Source organism: Syngnathoides biaculeatus, chromosome 3 (genome assembly GCF_019802595.1).
Source record: "Syngnathoides biaculeatus isolate LvHL_M chromosome 3, ASM1980259v1, whole genome shotgun sequence".
NCBI classification, from domain to species: Eukaryota; Metazoa; Chordata; class Actinopteri; order Syngnathiformes; family Syngnathidae; genus Syngnathoides; species Syngnathoides biaculeatus.
The window spans coordinates 6,580,825-6,597,707 of NC_084642.1; the positions used below are offsets into that span (position 1 = coordinate 6,580,825).

Sequence of the window (16,883 nt, forward strand, 5' to 3'; positions counted from 1 at the left end):
GAAAATTAAAGCATTGTTTATTTTTACCCCCAAAAAGGAAAGGAAAGGAAATAAAGATGCCGCTTTACCTTCTTTTCCCTCCTGTCCTCCATGGGAGCGCTAGCTACGCCGGGCGTCGTTTCTCCCAATAAGAAGCATAGCCTGGTCATCAGTTCCCGGGTAGAAACCGAGGAGTCCAGCTGGAGCTCCACGTGGAGGTCTGGAACACACGCGCAGTACTGTTCATTATGTACACACTCATCAACAGGCAAATGGAAGTATGATCAGTTGGCCTCTCGGTAATGCGCCCCGGGCGGCGGCATCGCGGGCAGAGCGTGAGAAATGTGCACGATGCGTTCACAGGTCAGCGCACCCAGAAGAAAAATAAATAAATAAGTAATAATGGAGAAAAAAAAAATTAATTACAACAAACCACACCCAGCTCTCGTGATTAGGAAGCCACTGACAGCATCTTTACGGTCCCTTGTTGAGGTTGCCATGGAAGCAGTTTGAGCATTCATTTCTGTATAATAGTGCACTATTTTTCATCACTAGTAAGACAGTCAAGTGCACTAGTACAACGACTGGGTTACTAATGTGCTGTTTCCCACTATGACGCAGCAAAAGTAGAAAATCCCACCTGTTGAATTGATCTTATTTCTGGTGAAAACATCTTACTGTACTTATTTTAAGACAGGTCAGACTTTTTTTTACTAAATTTTCAGAAAGGCAAAAAGTCTGGCTCATTCTAATTTACAAGATGTTATTAATGAAGCTTAGCAAATTAATTATTTCTGGTTGCATTGGCATATTTTTTTTCATCTATTTCAAGGACAACATTTCCCGTTTTTTTTTTCCTTTTTTGTCATGTTTTTAGATGTTAATGTTTTCCAATTTGGTGATGCTTTTGGGCAACTATTACACAATAAAACTTTACTACTTACTGTGCTCCACTAGTAACATAACGAGGCCCAACTACAAAGTACAGTAGTATTTGTCAAAATAGTATTTCAAATGTGTCCTTCTAGCCAGTACAAAGAGTGTGATAGTAGAATATAAAATAAGTGAACAAACCATGCTTCTGCATCACAACTCGTGCACTACGAGTGACTCCACAAACAACTTAATGGCTATCGTTGATATCCTCACAAGTAGTAGAAAAGAATTTTACTTATGAGTCAAAACCGCACACAAGTAAACAAAAGTCTGCCACTACTACCCTATTTGTAACATGATTGAATTCTACAAGTTGACATCCAGCACGTCACTAGGTGTACTTGTAGTGCACAGATGTCAACTAGTACGCCTTTTGTCTCACTAGTGTGCAGAAATGTGTCAAATTCATTTTGTCAGCTGGTTACATTGTAGTAATGGTTTTCCCTTAGATGGCCGTAAAGACCTTTAAATCATACAAATGGACAAAATGTTACATCCACACATTCGTTTTCTGAGCTGCTTATCCTCACAAGGCTCATGGGAGTGCTGGAGCCAATCGTAGCTATCATCAGGCAGGAGGCGGGGTACATCCGGAACTGGTCGCCATCCAATCGCAGGGCACATAGAGACAGACAACAGTCTCACTAACAATCACACCTAGGTGAAGTTTAGAGTCTTTTGGGGGATGTGTGAGGAAACCGGAGTCCCCCGAGAAAACACACCCAGGCACGCGGACAACATAAACTCCACACAGGCGGGTCCGGAATTTGAACCCCGGTCCTCAGAACTGTGAGGCCAACACTCTACATCTGCACCACCTTGTCGCCTATAGTATTACATATACACAACAAATTGATGGATAACTACTTTTGAAATCAGACGTCAACGATAATGGTTTGCTCCAATATGATTCAAAGTACTGTAAAAACAGCTTAGTAACAAAAAAAAACGTGATTTCAATATGTCAATGTTATTATACAGACATTTTACTACAGATTTCAGCAAGAATCATTGAAGTTGACATGCATGACTTGCTATCGGGGGCCACGTAAAATAATGTGGGGGGCCGGGATAAGGGCCCCGGGCCTTGGGTTTGACACCAGTGGCATATATTGTGGTAGTGACCGTTGGAAGTGCTCGGTCTCAGCGAATGGCAATGACCTATGGGATCCCTCAAGGGTCAGTTCTTGGACCTCTCCTGTTCAGCCCGTATATGCTATCCTTGGGTCAAATTGTTCAAAACCTTAATTGTATATATTATATTTAGCAGTGTCTCCAGATGACTGCAGTTCAATCGAAGTATTGTGCCACTGTCTAAAACAGATAAATAACCGGATGAGCCAAAATTTTCTTCAACTAAATCACAACAAACCTGAGACAATTGTTTTTGGCAATAAAGAAAGAGAATTGCTGTTAGTAAACGCCTGGACTCTCTATCTTTAAAACCAAAGACCAAGTCTTGGTGTTCTGATTGATTCCGACCTGACTTTCAACAATCATATCAAATCAATCACAAAAACTGCCTTCTACCATCTGAAGAACACATCGAGAGTGAAGTCTTGTATGGGCTAAGCAGACCAGGAATAGCTCATCCATGCTTTTATCTCAAGTAGACTTGACTACTGTAATGGTCTTCTGACTGGACTCCCCCCAAAATAGAGTATTAAACAGCTGCAGCTCATTCAGAACGCTGCAGCTCGCGTTCGGACCAAAACAAAATGGTCAGAGCATATAACGCCAATCCTGAAGTCCTTGCACTGGCTTCCAGTCAGCTTGAGAATAGATTTTAAAGATCTGGTACTTGTCTATAAATCACTAAATGATTTAGGTCCTGAATACATGAAAGAAATGTTTACGGAATACAAAACCCAGTAGAGCTGTGAGATCGACTGACTCGGGTCAAATAGTGGAGCGCAGAGTCCAAAGCAAACATGGCGAAGTAGCATTTAGCTATTATGCTGCACACAAATGGAAGAGGTTGCCAAGCGTGAATGTTTTTAAATCCAGATTTTTTTCTCATGCTTTTTAGAATATATCCACTTTTTGATCATATTACTTGCACTGTATTTGGTTTTAACTCTTTTTTTTTTAAATATTTTGTTTGTCATTTTTATTGTTTTTATCCCATTTTAAATGTTTTATCTCTTTGTTTTCAAATGGCTTTAATCATGTACAGCGCATTGAGTTACCTCATGTATGAAATCTTCTTCTTCTTCTTTTCCTTTCGGCTTGTCCCGTTAGGGTTAGGGTTAGTACTGAAAGGCAACAGTGGTTAAAACAGGACTAGTGGGACACAACCGTGCTACTAATGCACGCTCGTCTTTCCACTAGTGGGCTGAATTGTCTTGTTACGGCGCGGCCGAAGAGCGCACGAGGCTATCAAGCCTACGGAATAAATGCCGGAACAGCTTTCCACAGGTCGCCACGTCACAAGGTTGCGTGAGGAGGTGAGCTTGCCAGGTGTGCGTGGTTAAAAGACAGCTTGTGAATTTTAATGAGCGTGCTGGCGAGAGAGATGCGGAGCCTCGGCTTTTGCTTCCCGAGAGATCGCCTGACGCAGAACATATGCCGGATTCATTCATCGCCGGTTGAGGTTCCGGGATCCTTTGACCTCCAACCCCACTTCGCAGAATAAAGACAGCGCTTTCCGCAATTGGAACGGGTCCCCCGGTTTTGTGTCTTCAACCCAACCGAGCCGTCGACTTCTCTCGTTCTTGCACCTCATGTTCGGGGCTGAGTAACATGCATATTGAGTAGGCTTATGAACAGGATGACAGAACATCTCGGATAACAAGAACAGCTCACGCCGCCTCGCACACATCTTTGCGTCTGCGCGCCACATTTCTTTTGCACTCCCTCCACTCGTTCCTTTTCCAACGTTTCACTTTGTACCTTTTTTACCTTAACGTCCACCCTAACGTTCAACCCAAACGCGAGCCTCGGGAGGATGAAGGGCGATTTTCATAGGCAGGGCTGGGCATTTTTTTTTCAATTTCGCAAGGTTCACCAATTAGAGCCTTTCTCTATGCGCTTCTCACTTCACAGCTTGGGAGAGAAAGAGGGTGGGGGGCGGTTAGAAAGGGGGAGGGCGGGGGGGTTCAGAGAGAGTGAGCGAGAGAGAACAAGACAAGAAAACTTTGCATTTATCCAGGAGAGCACGAAGACTCAATCTGGAGAAGCACGAGAGCAACCGCGAACGTCCACCAGCGCTATTCATCAAACCATCGAGCAGTTGCCATTGGAAACGGGAAGCTGAAAGGTGCCTAGCAACCGGGGTGGAAAATGCCGTATAACAAAAAAAATAAATAAAATAAAACAAAATCTATTCATCCTTGGAGTATAGCCCTCTGCTCACACTCATAAGAAAACCTGTCTGCATTATTGATATCCATACAGGAAAAAAAATGTAATTGAAGTTAGAGGCGTGTAATTGACTTTTCACACCGCGAAGCTGATACTGGCACCGCTTATCTTATTCACCTGAAAGGAAGAACTTCATCCGGATTAACACACACACCCTTTATCCCATTCTTTCTCCTCACTCGTATCGCTTTCTCCCATCAATAAATAAGTACACGACACGCACGACGCCGGGCGGGCTCACGGCCGTCCTCTCACCTCCGTGCTCCGTCTCGCCGGGGACGAGCGGTCCTCTCCGGTCGCCAGAGCCGTCCGCATACTCCGGCTTCCTTAGTCGTCCTTCGGCCTCAGCGGAGGGGAGGAGGAGAGTGGGAAGGGAGGGGAGAGGTGGGAGGCGAGAAGGGAGGAGAGGGAGGGGGGGGGGTGGAGAGTGGAGCCAGGGAGGAATATGAAAGAAAGTGAGAGAGAGAGAGAGAAAGAGAGAGAGAAATTAAGCCCCTCCAGATGAGATCCATGGTGAATTTAAATCATGTCCCAGGAGTAGAAATCAATATACACATATGTGCCATGTAAATAGTTCAATACTGACAGAAACGTGGGCATTTGTCGATAATGTCATAATTGCGTGTGCGTGATCCCGGAGCCAGGGACAGCGCTCACTTATTGATGTGTGGGTGTGTCTCAATTTATGCAACAACATCTGAAGCTCCTCTGAAGCTCGGATTCTTTAGCACGGACTTGAAATCGTTTCATAATGAAGACATCCATCCATTTTCTTTTGCCGCGTATCCTCACAAGGGTCGCGGGGAGTGCTGGAGCCCATCCCAGCTGTCGACAAGCAGGAGGCGGGGTACACCCTGAACCGGTCGCCAGCCAGTCGCAGGGCACATCAATTTCGTGTCCAATTAATGTTGCGTGTTTTTGGAGTGTGGGAGGACACCGGAGTGCCTGGACAAAACCCAGTCAGGCACGGGGAGAACATGCAAACTCCACACAGGCGGGGCCGGGATCGAACCCGGGACCTCAGAACTGTGATGCCAACGCTTTAGCAGCTGTTCCACCGTGCCGCCATAATGAAGACACTAAGACTCAATATTTTTCCCCCCCCACCGAAGGGTTGGTCAGTCACTACGTAATCAGGCTGTACGCTTGCTAGTCTTGAAAGAGATGAAAGCCCGTTTGAGCATTTATTCGATATCATTAAAATTAAGATGAAGGTCAGTCTTCTAGTATCTACTCTAAACCCCGAGTAGCACAACTCACTGCAAACGTGAAACAATTATGGCGCACTGGTAACACAAGTATGTATTAATCATAACGTTCTACCCACAGCTAATGCTAATCGTGGAAGGCACTAAGCATTTAGTTAATCTACATTTACTACTACAGTTTTTGTCGTAACTTTGGCATACTGCTAAGAGAGTTACTAGTTAAGCAAATCTGTGCTGTGCGCTAGTTGACAAATGCTACTACTCTCTACTACTGGTGATGTAAAATTCTAAGAGTTAACATATAGCGCTCAGTTTTGCCTCACTGATTGTAACATGTAGTTGTCCTGCTAGTACGACAAGGTTTTCCTCTAGTGTTCGGAAATGTCATCCAGACAGTGGACAAAATATTAAAAGTAAGACAGTCATTGTAGTAGTGTTCTAAATTATTAGTACTAGTGGGAACAAAGAGTGCACTAGTTCAGGGACCTAAAAAAATGGAAATCAAGATTCTTGAATCGATGGTTTTGTGGATAGTGACATTATAAAATTCCCTCCATTTTCTAGCCACTTATCCTCACAAGGGTCGCGGGGAGTCTATCCCAGCTGTCAACGGGCAGGAGGCGGGGTACACCCTCAACTGGTTGCCAGCCAATCGCAGAGCACATCGAGACAAACAGCCGCATGCACAATCACACCTAGGGGCAATTTAGAGTGTCCAATTAATCATTACATTACATTATAACGTGATAAAAACAACAACAAAACATTATAAAATTCTACTAATTAAAATCTCCTGCTTTGACAATACAGTAGTATTAGTACAGATGTCAACTAGTGCACAATTTCCCCTCAGTAGTAACTTGGGGTTGTCCTACATGTTATCCTTCTCCTGTGCAGAAAACTGTAACAAAAGTGTAGTGGATGACACTTTTGGAGATTAAAAAAAAAAAAATCCCAAAACAATACTACTAAGACTAGTAAGTACTTTTTACTAGTCCATGGGATTGTCTTACAAATGATGAGAGAGAGCGTACTAGTACATGGAGCTTAAACTCTATCCCATGGATATGGAATTAATACTCAAATAGTTTTCCAAAGAAATGCATGCAAATGAAGTCAAAAGCGCCTTTACCCATCATGGCCGTCCTTGTTGTTGGAGACTGCCACCTAGTGTGCACTTGAAAACTGCACATGTTGCCTGAACAGTTACAGGACGAGGATCAGATACACTACTTGAAAAGGAGCAGCTCACATTCTTCACATGACAAGATAAATGGATGCTACACTCCCTTTGAAGGGCAAACTTTGAATCCATTTCACAGTTAACATGAACAATTTTCATAATCCTAAAGATGATGATGATGATTGGTGCTTGAATTTGTGGCTCACAATGCAAAACTTTGCTTTCATTGCTACTACGTTGGTACTCTTTAAAAAAAAAAAAAAAATACTTTCATTGACTTAATTGGCGGCATGGTGGCCTCACAGTTTTGAGGATTGGGGTTGAAATCCCGGCCCTGCCTGTGTGAAGTTTTCATGTTCTCCCCCGTGCCTGCGTGGGCTTTCTCCCACATCCCAAAAACCTGCAACATTATTGGACACTTTAAATTGCCCCTAGGTGTGATTCTGAGTGCGGCTGTTTGTCTCCATGTGCCCTGCGATTGGCTGGCAACCAGGACAGGGTATGCCCCGCCTCCTGCCCGATGACAACTGCGATTGGTTCCAGGACCCCCGCGACCCTCGTAAGGATAAGCGGTGAAGAAGATGGATGAATGGATGGATATACATTCCATTTTCCAAGACGCTTATCCTCACAAAGTTTACGGAAGCACTGGAGCCCTATCCCAGGTAACTTTGGACAAAAGCCGAACTACACCCTCAACTGGTCTCCAAGTTAAATACAACTGAATTTTTCAAGACTGCCACAAAATTAAGCTTCCTCTGCTTTTATTATGGGCAGTACTAAATGTTGTTTCAGTTTTTGTTGTTTTTTTTTTTTTTTTTTTTAAACACATTCTTTCTACACGCTGTAGCCACAGGAGTGGAGAAACAAATTGATGTAGTTCTGGTCTTATTTCCTCACACGTTTACGCCGTTCCCTGCTACTAGCAGGTCTTTCATTCCTAATAGCAGCCACTACATTTAGCACCAGCGCATGTCTACTTAGAAATACTTGCAATGTTTTCTCTTAATATTTTGCTTTAAACTTGGCTTGGCCTCATTTTAGAGATTCTTTCACACATCACTAGGGGGCACCCAGGCACCTTCAGTAAAGATTGGACTCCTTAGACGAGAATGTCCGAAGGCAATGCAGTAGTTTGCTGTGCAAATAACAGACTTAACAGTCAATTTTATCTTTTCATCTCCACTCCACTGATCCTTTTTCCTGGCAAAATCGTGTAATCTTGCAAAGCAGACTCACCTAATTGGGCTTCCTTGCCTGAAGTCATCATGTTCAATCATTTACTGTGACAATCTGTCACATGATTGGGGCCCCGGGGGCCCCCGCCTGTACGCATGCACGCGTGTGCCTTTGCTGTCACATGTATTGAGCGGCTGAACGCACAGATGCTCGCTCGTCAAAGGGGAAGCTACCAAAACCAGCGTTCTGGTTCTCCCCGTGCGGCTCGGGTCGCTGTCATCATTTCAACGCGCTTGCACGACCGGAAACGACTTTATTCCGCCCACCTGGGAACTTGCTGCACGAATGGGATGGAACGATGTCGTCTTGGCGAGGGAGGAGAGGAGAGGACGGTAAGGAAATGGACACCCCCGCGGTCAGCGGCTTGGGCCGTCCACGGCGTCCTGGACGGCCACGGGCAAGGTGATGTGGAGCCCGAGGGCCGCAGCCCGGCTGCAGGCTGATGGGAGGATGCGCCTCCCCGCCTTCGGAAGACAAAAGAAAGAAAGAAAGAAAGAAAGAAAGAAGAAAGAAAGAAGAAGAAAGAAAGAAAGAAAGAAAGAAAGAAGAAAGAAAGAAGAAAGAAAGAAAGAAAGACAAGTCTCGGAAGTCTCACTCCACAAAGATGGACCATTGACAGTCGCGTTTGTTATTTTGCGCACCACAAAGTTATATAATTCTACTTCCACATTGCTCAGGTGATTCAAAATGTTCCAACTTGAGAGAAACACACACACAAGATATGATATGAGTAAATGACACATTACAACAACAAAAAAAGTTCCCCATCTTTCAGATTCCTAATTCCATCTGTTCAGCACATTCCGGATATCTTTTTCACATTTCACAAATTTACACAGTATTCTTTATTCCACATTTTGTATGACAAAAATTCTCTTTTTTTTTTTTTTCATTAAGCCTAATTTTCCAATAGAGCAACCCCGAATGAACGTACGCAAGCGTAAACCTCCAAATGAAACGTTTAGAGCTCATGCCACCTACGTCACTGAAAGTGAGTGGTTGAAATCTCTGATTACATCTGCAAGTACTCTCAACAATGGACCTTTCCGATGGCGATCTTAAGCTCCGCCCCCTTAGCCATGTCCCACAAGCTTCGAAAACGGCGATCAATCTTTTCCAAGGGCACGCTACTGACAACCGGCATTGCTTGTGGGACAATACGGCGAGAGGGGCGTGGCAAGCCAATGCGGCGATCTGATTGGCTATTATTGTACGAGTGATTGACAGGTCAGAAAGGTCCAAATATCAAAGTTTTAGTCGCTTCCCTCGCAGGACAATACTCTCACTCTTCTGTGGAAATGAGAAACAAGGAAATAACCATGTGACACAAAGAAAGTATTTCTGGGAGTGGACTCTAATTGTCGAAAACCTTTGGCGATGGCTCTTTTTTTTTTTTTTTTTTTTTGGGCCGGGGATGAGGGCCGTGCAAATGTACCGCAGACACGCAGATTTTGTTTTTAATGAGACCGACACGGTTGCTCTGCAACCCAGGGCGGAGCGCCATTAAATATTCACGAGGACAACGGCTTCTCTGAGACCGAGCTCGACTCGTGTTTGTCTATCATCCCAGCGCCCTCTGATATTGTATCTGCAAGTGCAGCCGCTGCAGCCCGTGAAATGCAAACCTTCTGCATCTCTAAAACTGACCCCAAAACAAAAGACTACATTTGTTTTGCAGTTGGACGCTAAGACATTAAGAAGGAGCTCGTTCTTCCCGATGTGTTTTTCTAGGTCGTGATGTTTTATTGTGACACGTTCGGAATGAAGCTAACTCAATGATGCTCTACTTCAGCCAAGTCACCCCAGAGAATTTGGCAATCAACTATTAATAATTTCACCTTATCATTATGAGTCAAATAAGCAGATTTGACTTCCATGATGATGACCAAAAACTAGCATACATACAAGTTGCGTGTTTGTTTATCTATTTGTGCTTACCAGGGTGCTTCTGCCTCCTTGTTTCATCTGATTTTCCTCCTTTGTGCTTCTTTTGTCCAAAAACTGCCTTGAACATACTGCCCAGTCTGTTGAAGATTGAAAAATACGCTAGTGTGTTCCTTCGGTGCCGCAAAAGTAGATTTTCAGGGGATAGTGTCGCATCCAAATAACAAAAACAAAACAAAATCGTGCTATTTTGTTTTATTAGAGATTCTGACAAATATTTTACCTGTTCCTGGCCACCTAAACGAGGTCTTGCTATAAATCCACACTTATGTGACTCCCTGCACCGCTTCTGTCGACCCAAGCACCGAAGAAGACTCGACTAGCTGGATCCGTATCAGTTTTATGTCCCAATTGTGATCTATTAATATTTGATCATTTGCCTCATAAAGAAGGAATGTGAGGGTTGCAGTCCTAAATTATTTCATCAAACAGTCCACGCCACGCCATTGTTAAAATAATATTTAAAAAGAATAGAGGGTGCCCTTTCTGTTGAAATTGTGCGTAAATGCTGAGGCTGCACAGAAACACGTGGAATTAATTGAGTTGTTGAAATCTGAAGTGTCAAACATCATTTGTGGAATGGGTAAATGTAAAATACATGTTAAAGCATCAACTGCAAAACGTAAAAAAAAAAAAAAAAAAAAAACTAAATACTGTAATATTCATTTCAGGATTTTATCGTGAAAACTGCGGAAATTGGGGGATGTCACAAATAGCTACAAAGCCCTCCTGAATATATTGAAGTGTGTGAATGGCTTTGACACGTCTCTCAAGATGATCCAGAACCAAAAGAGCCGCTTTGGGAAAGGGGGATATTGGAAACTTTCCGACCTGTCAATCACTCGTAGAATAATAGCCAATCAGATAGCCGCATTGGCTTGCCACGCCCCTCTCGCCATATTGTCCCACAAGCAATGCCGGTTGTCAGTAGCGTGCGCTTGGAAACGTTAATGTTACGAAGAAAATGGTCCTCGGAGGCGCTTCGGGAACGTGCAATTCTGATGAAAGATATCCCGCTAGGTTACAAGGGGCCCACACGGTTGATTCATTTTCCAAAGCCTAAAAGACAGTTGAGGAAGTGTCTACGATGGATTAAGGCTCGCGTAAGAACACACGCACAACTAAATGTGAACAATATCAACAAACATAGGGCTGTACGTTCGAAGGTAAGTGAGGGAGAAGTATCTTCTCTGAGTTTGACTGAATTATTATACATTGCAGGAGAACAACTTTCACTTTGTTAGTGTATCACTGACCTGCTAAAGGAAGTGTGTCATGGTTTATGCCGAAGAGTCGGGTTAGTGACACGTAAATGCGCGATATCATGCAAGAGAAATGTCAATTTGCCTATTTGGATCGCATCAGACTTTTAAGACAGAGCACTGGGTTCCATTACGGGCCAAGTCAAACTTTTTCATCTGGTGACTACGGTACTGACTGAGTTAATCGGCTATTGTTTAAATGTAGAAACTGGAACCTAACTCACTCCTCAAAGGTCAAATGTCCATTCCTTTCATTCAGAGAAAGTGGGGTTCACAACCAGTTAAGCTTCACTGTTCCCCTCAGCCACAACATGAGAATAATGTTGGGCACATAGACACTCGTGTTTATTACTGCACTCGCACCTAAAGAATCGATAACTATTTACAGGAAAAGCACAGGTGATTTAACGTTTAAACGCTAAATTTGACTGTTTGTATCAAGTCATAAATCATTTTTCAGTAGTTGGACTTTCCATTCAAGATATATCTGTAACCAGTGACTAACATTAACAAGCCACTTCCTGAATTCAGCTTGACTTCCTCCGTAGGATGAACATCACGCACCTCTAACCAATCAGGCCTCGCTGGTTTAAATTCTGAAATGACTTCCTGGATTTCTGCGAATGGGAGCAAAGTGGCACGGAAGTGGGTGATTTTCAAGTGTTTTGGATGCCATGTGAAAATGTGTAAAGCAGAAATCTGAGATGGGGAAACGACTTATGTTGTTGTACTCTTAAAAAAAAAAAGCAACAGATCCCTATAGTCAGTAGAATTATACGGCTAAAGAAAGAGTTTTAACATTCGTGTCAATCCTCTCAGTCACTATTTTTTTCCCCACAGCCACTTTTATGATAAACTTGGAACCCTTCCAAGATCTCTTGTTACCCACCATCCAATTTCAGAGCCGCTTATCCTCACTAGGGTGGCGGGAGTGCTGGAGCCAACCCCAGCTGTCATCGGCCAGGAAGCAGAGTACATCCTGAACTGCAAACCCAGGCGGTGCCGGGATTTGAACCCCGGACCTCAGAACTTTGAGGCCACTGTTCCGCATATGGACTATATATAGTGGAAAATATATATTTAAAAAAAGCACAGAATTTTATGAGAGCCAAAGAATAAAATGATCAGACGTATACACGTATTCTATTTTCAGGGGAACCGTGCAGTATAGATGAATTTGAAAATCAAGGCTTTTGTTATCATTTCATTACCCATCCAAATCGATGACGACGCCATTTAACTAATACGGTTTGCAACCGCTGTTCGACTGCGAAGAAGAAGAAGAAGAGGAAGAAGAAGAAGAAGAAGAAGAAGAAGAAGAAGAAGAAGAAGAAGAAGAAGAAGAAAGAAGAAGAAGAAGAAGAAGAAGAAGACAACAACAACAACAACTACAAAGCAGATGTCGGCATGATGCTGTGATTCGCGAAGTTATTTCCATCGTTGCTCCGTCGACTATTCCCTACTGTGCGCATTTTTCTTTCATGCAAAAAAAGTAAACGTCCGAATAAACAGGTCTCGCTGCATTTTGAAGTGTTCCGTCCAAGCTTTTAGCTTCCAATCGGCGAGCAAAGGGAGACGGAAGTTAGCCCCAGCAGATCCTCAGCGTGAGAGAAAAGAGTTGTTGATTAACGTGTGAAAATGTGTAAAGTAGACATGCTGAGAGTGTTGCTGAATCAGCGGCTCGGTGCGGCCGTTGAGGAAGTATTAGTGGTGATTGCGCGAACGATAGCAGATTACGAGGAGCAGCTTTGTCGGTCCAAAGAGGAGAACGAGCGACAACGTCAACTACTGGATGCTGTGTTCAAGCCAAGAGCTGCCTTGCACTTCGGAGGTTTGTCTCTTCCTCTAATTTGTGTAATAACGTTTGTTTGCAATCACCAAGAAAATAACTGAAGCGGTTTTCTCATTGAAGGAAAGTTAATTTATGGGCTTCTTATGAAGTTGATGCTTTATTGCATTTAACTACTTCACGGGTTTTGGCTGCTATTGAAGGTCTTCTTTCGCTTTTACCGGCACGAGTTTTGAATCAGGGCGAGAAGACGCCACCGTTTTTAAATGGGTATGTTTTGCCGTGTGCTGTCAAATGTTGTATGTTATTTTAAGTGTGTGGTGCAGGATTGGCAGAGTTCACAACAATCTCAGGGTTCAAGGGCAAAAATGGAGGTTGTGGTTTTCCTAACTCGGCGGAGCTGTCATCACTCCAGCCAGATACACACACACACACCTGATGAGCTCTTACGACACATTGGTTGGGAATCACTGAACTAGACAATGAAATAATGATCACTGAGATCCGCTAGCCAGTGTTCCCTCTAATTTTTTTACGTGTTTGAGCAAACACAGTCAGCCCGTGAGCGCTCCTTTTGACCACTCTGAGCAACATCAGACGTGGAATTTTAACATTATACACCATCTCATCCTGTACTTTCTACTTTGGCTTCAGACCAGACCTTTTTTTTTAACTCAAAAAAGATAAAATCTCATTAAGTTTCACCACTTTTTTTTCTATTATTCACATACCCCGGTGTTTGTAATTGAGTGTACCCCTTTAAAATGGAGGGAGGCGGTGTCTGGTAAACAAGGAAGTAGATTCTGTGAGCCGGTGTGGCCGAGCAGCAGCTCTTTGTGAGAGGGAGTGTGGTGCCGGTATCTGTTTTCCTCTGTGCTGAGAGTGTGCAACAAGTGCGCAAATGCGGAGTTGCGCAGCTGAGAGGGAACATTGCCGCTAACCTATCTGTGTTTGTCATCTTGTGTCCAGTAGACGGGAATCGGGATCTTAATACTGAACAGCAGGAGTGGAGCTCCAGGGCGGAGCAAGAGGAGCAAAAGCCGTCTTACGTAAAAGAGGAGGAGCAGGGTCGCGGAATCACTCAGGAGCGAGAGCAGTTTCAGAGGGTGAAATGCTCAGTGGTTTGTCTCCCTGTGAAGAGCGAAGATCGTGACGGCGACAGCCAAAGTGAGGAAAGCGAAGGCGCGGAGCCGCCGAACAGTAGCTCGAACCGAAACACGACAACCGAAGGGGATCAGGATCGTTGCGGAGGATCACGAGAAGACGGACCCTTAGCTCCACTATCTGATAATGGTGACACAGCATCTGACGCTGGCGAGGAAGACTCCAAAAGCGATCCGACATGTCACCCGGACGACACGCATTTGACTTGTCTTCAGTGTGGCAAAACTTTTGTCCGCAAGAGCAATCTGAAAGAACACATGATGATCCACACAGGAGAGAAACCGTTCGTATGCTCATTTTGCGGCAAACCGTTCTCTCAAAAGGTAAACATGATCACACACACGAGGAGACACACGGGAGAAAAACCGTACAACTGCTCACTCTGCAGCAGAAGCTTCTACGATTGTTCAGGTTTGGTTCAACACATGAGGACACACACCGGGGAAAAACCCTTTCCCTGTCCGGTGTGCGGGAAAAGATTCCGCGGAAAGTCAATTTTGACGCGACACATAAGGACGCACACGGGTGAGAAAGTGTTCAGTTGCAGCGTGTGCGGCCAGAGATTCTCTTATAAGTATCAACTCGACAAACACGCGTGCGCCGGCGACAGCGGGAGCAGAACGCGAAGCCGCACCACTTGAAATAAACTCGAGACTTTCGAACGTGAGCACCGCCGGGACGTCCTGGAGGCTTCGAGCGTGCAAGGCAGATTCATACATGCCGTCGCGTGGCCTCGGTTGCGGTCCTCAACGCGCTTGCGAGAAGCTGGCGTAGACCGCAACTGGACAGACACATCCGGGTCGTGATGTTGCCGTTCATTAGGCTCCACTCCCAAAAGTATCGTCTTTGCTTCCTCTTGTGTTTTTGTTGAATAAAGTGATGTTTTTCCTTCAACAAAAAGAAAAGTTTGTGGTGCAGGAATGGGTCAGTGCCCTTTAAATTCACGTCATTGGTTGAGAATTGTTATGAGAGCTGATGAAATTCATATAAGAGAATTACAAATTCAACAATGTTCGACTGTATTTGAAAAAATAACGAATCTACTAAGGAGCAGAAGGGACACGATTAATCTTTTACAACATTACTTTCTTTGAGATTTTTGGGCTCAGTAAAGGTTGGAAGATATTAACGTCGGTGGTTTGTTGGTCGTGAAGTTATTTCATTTATTTTCAACTCACCTCAATTTGTGCATTATCTGTTTCTTTTGGCGGTACTGTGGATCAGCGGGAAAGCGTTGGCCTCACAGTTCTGAGGTCCCGGGACAGTACTTTTTGCCACATCTGGTAATTAATATTAAAAAAAAAAAAAAAATTAAGATTGTCACACTGTTCATTATTGACTAAATGGACCCTCCTTTCCTTTTTTCCTTCCTGCTTACCTTTCATTTTTCCTCTCACCTTGGTTGCCTCTCATACAGGTGAAGGTAGTTTATTAAAGCTTGCGAAAAATAATGTAACATTTCTATTTAAAAAAAAAATAGTTTCTCATAATAATTGTGTGGCATTTAGCGAGATGCAATAATTTTAGTGAAACAGGAACGACTTAATCTGATCAGACAGTGAGACAAAAACTAATAATACAAAATATATTTTTGCACAGTGGATGTAAACCTCTGGCTTCAACGGTATTCAACTGCCACTCATACATCCTTTATCCTTTCTTCTGGCCTCATTTATCCTTCATTTCTTCCCTTCCCTCCATCTTTCCTTGCATCCTTCCCCCTTGTCTTCCTCCTCTCATTTATTATGCACTTTACTGTTGCTTAACACCCCTTTCACATCCATTCCCCTTCCATCCTTCCTTTCCTTCCTAACCACATCTATCCCACTCCAATTCTTTATTCCTCCTCTTCATTTCTTCCATCTTTCCTTCCTTCCCTTTTCATCCATCCACCTTTCCTTTAGTTCATCCTTCCCTTTCTGAACTTTTGAGCACCATTCCTGCCATTCATCCTTTCTTCCTGTCTTTTCTTCCATTGCTGTATTCGCCCTCTTTTCTTAAATTCACGCTTTTTACCCATCATCCTTTCCATGCCTTAACTTCTCTTCCATCCTTCATTTCTTCCATCTTTCCTTCCTTCTTCATCCACCCATCTTCTCTCCTCCCTATTTGAACTTTTGAGTACCATTCCTGCCATTCATCCTTTCTTCATCCTTCCCTTTCTGAACCTTTGAGCACCTTTCCTGCCATTCATCCTTTCTTCCTGTTCCTTTTGTCTTTCCTTCCATTGCTGTATTTGCCCTCTCTTTTCTTAACTTCACACTTTTCCCCCATCATCCTTTCCTTCTTTTTCATGCCTTATCTTCTCTTCCATCGTGTTTTTATTCCTTCCATCTCCATCCTTCCCCCCTACCTTCCATGCTCGCACCCCACCCTTTCATCCCCCACTATCTTCTCTCCCTTTTCATCCTTTCCCTTCTGGACCCCTTTTCTACCTTCATTCCTTCTTTCATTATACTCTTTACTGCTCCTTTCACTTCCATCCTTCCTTTCCTTACCACATCTATCCCACTTCAACTCTATTCCTACTCTTCATTTTTTTCCATCTTTCCTTCCTTCCCTTTTCATCCACCCATCTTTCCTTTATTTCATCCTTCTCTTTCTGACCTTTTGAGCACCATTCGTGCCATTCATCCTTTCTTCCTGCCTTGCACCCTTTCGTCTTTTCTTCCATTGCTGTTTTTACACTTTTCCCCCCACCATCCTTTCCATGCCATATCTTCTCTTCCATCCTTCATTTCTTCCATCTTTCCTTCTTCATGCACCCATCTTCTCTTCTCCCTGTCTGAACTTTTTAGCACCATTCCTCCCATTCA

General features: G+C 43.7%; 2 protein-coding genes across 3 annotated transcripts in view; one reads left to right on the plus strand and one right to left on the minus strand.

The window, feature by feature from the left end:
* tanc1a (tetratricopeptide repeat, ankyrin repeat and coiled-coil containing 1a) overlaps positions 1-12,365 on the minus strand; it is a 69,297-nt gene extending 56,932 nt beyond the window's left edge. Inside the window, 5 exon segments of the mRNA XM_061813925.1 lie at positions 69-199; positions 4,534-4,614; positions 8,175-8,372; positions 9,847-9,932; positions 12,004-12,365. Coding sequence (XP_061669909.1) covers positions 69-199; positions 4,534-4,614; positions 8,175-8,372; positions 9,847-9,922 — 486 coding nt within the window. The 5' untranslated portion in view covers positions 9,923-9,932; positions 12,004-12,365.
* Positions 12,366-12,450: 85 nt separating this feature from the next.
* LOC133497773 (gastrula zinc finger protein XlCGF48.2-like) lies at positions 12,451-15,346 on the plus strand. Of its 2 annotated transcripts, none has more exons than XM_061813937.1 (2): positions 12,451-12,945; positions 13,876-15,346. In XM_061813937.1, the coding sequence occupies exons 1-2, from the start codon at positions 12,753-12,755 to the stop codon at positions 14,706-14,708; spliced, it is 1,026 nt and encodes a 341-aa protein (XP_061669921.1). In that variant the 5' UTR covers positions 12,451-12,752; the 3' UTR covers positions 14,709-15,346. The 2 variants fall into 2 exon arrangements, with proteins under 2 accessions (XP_061669921.1, XP_061669919.1); XM_061813935.1 differs by having other exon boundaries at positions 13,873-15,345.
* Positions 15,347-16,883: the final 1,537 nt, after the last annotated feature.

Bases quoted from the DNA above. Each gene is read 5' to 3' on its own strand.
- LOC133497773 (XM_061813935.1), top strand. From the start codon at position 12,753: ATGTGTAAAGTAGACATGCTGAGAGTGTTGCTGAATCAGCGGCTCGGT. The intron at 12,946-13,872 runs GTTTGTCTCTTC...TCTTGTGTCCAG, and splicing joins AGCTGCCTTGCACTTCGGAG to TAGACGGGAATCGGGATCTT.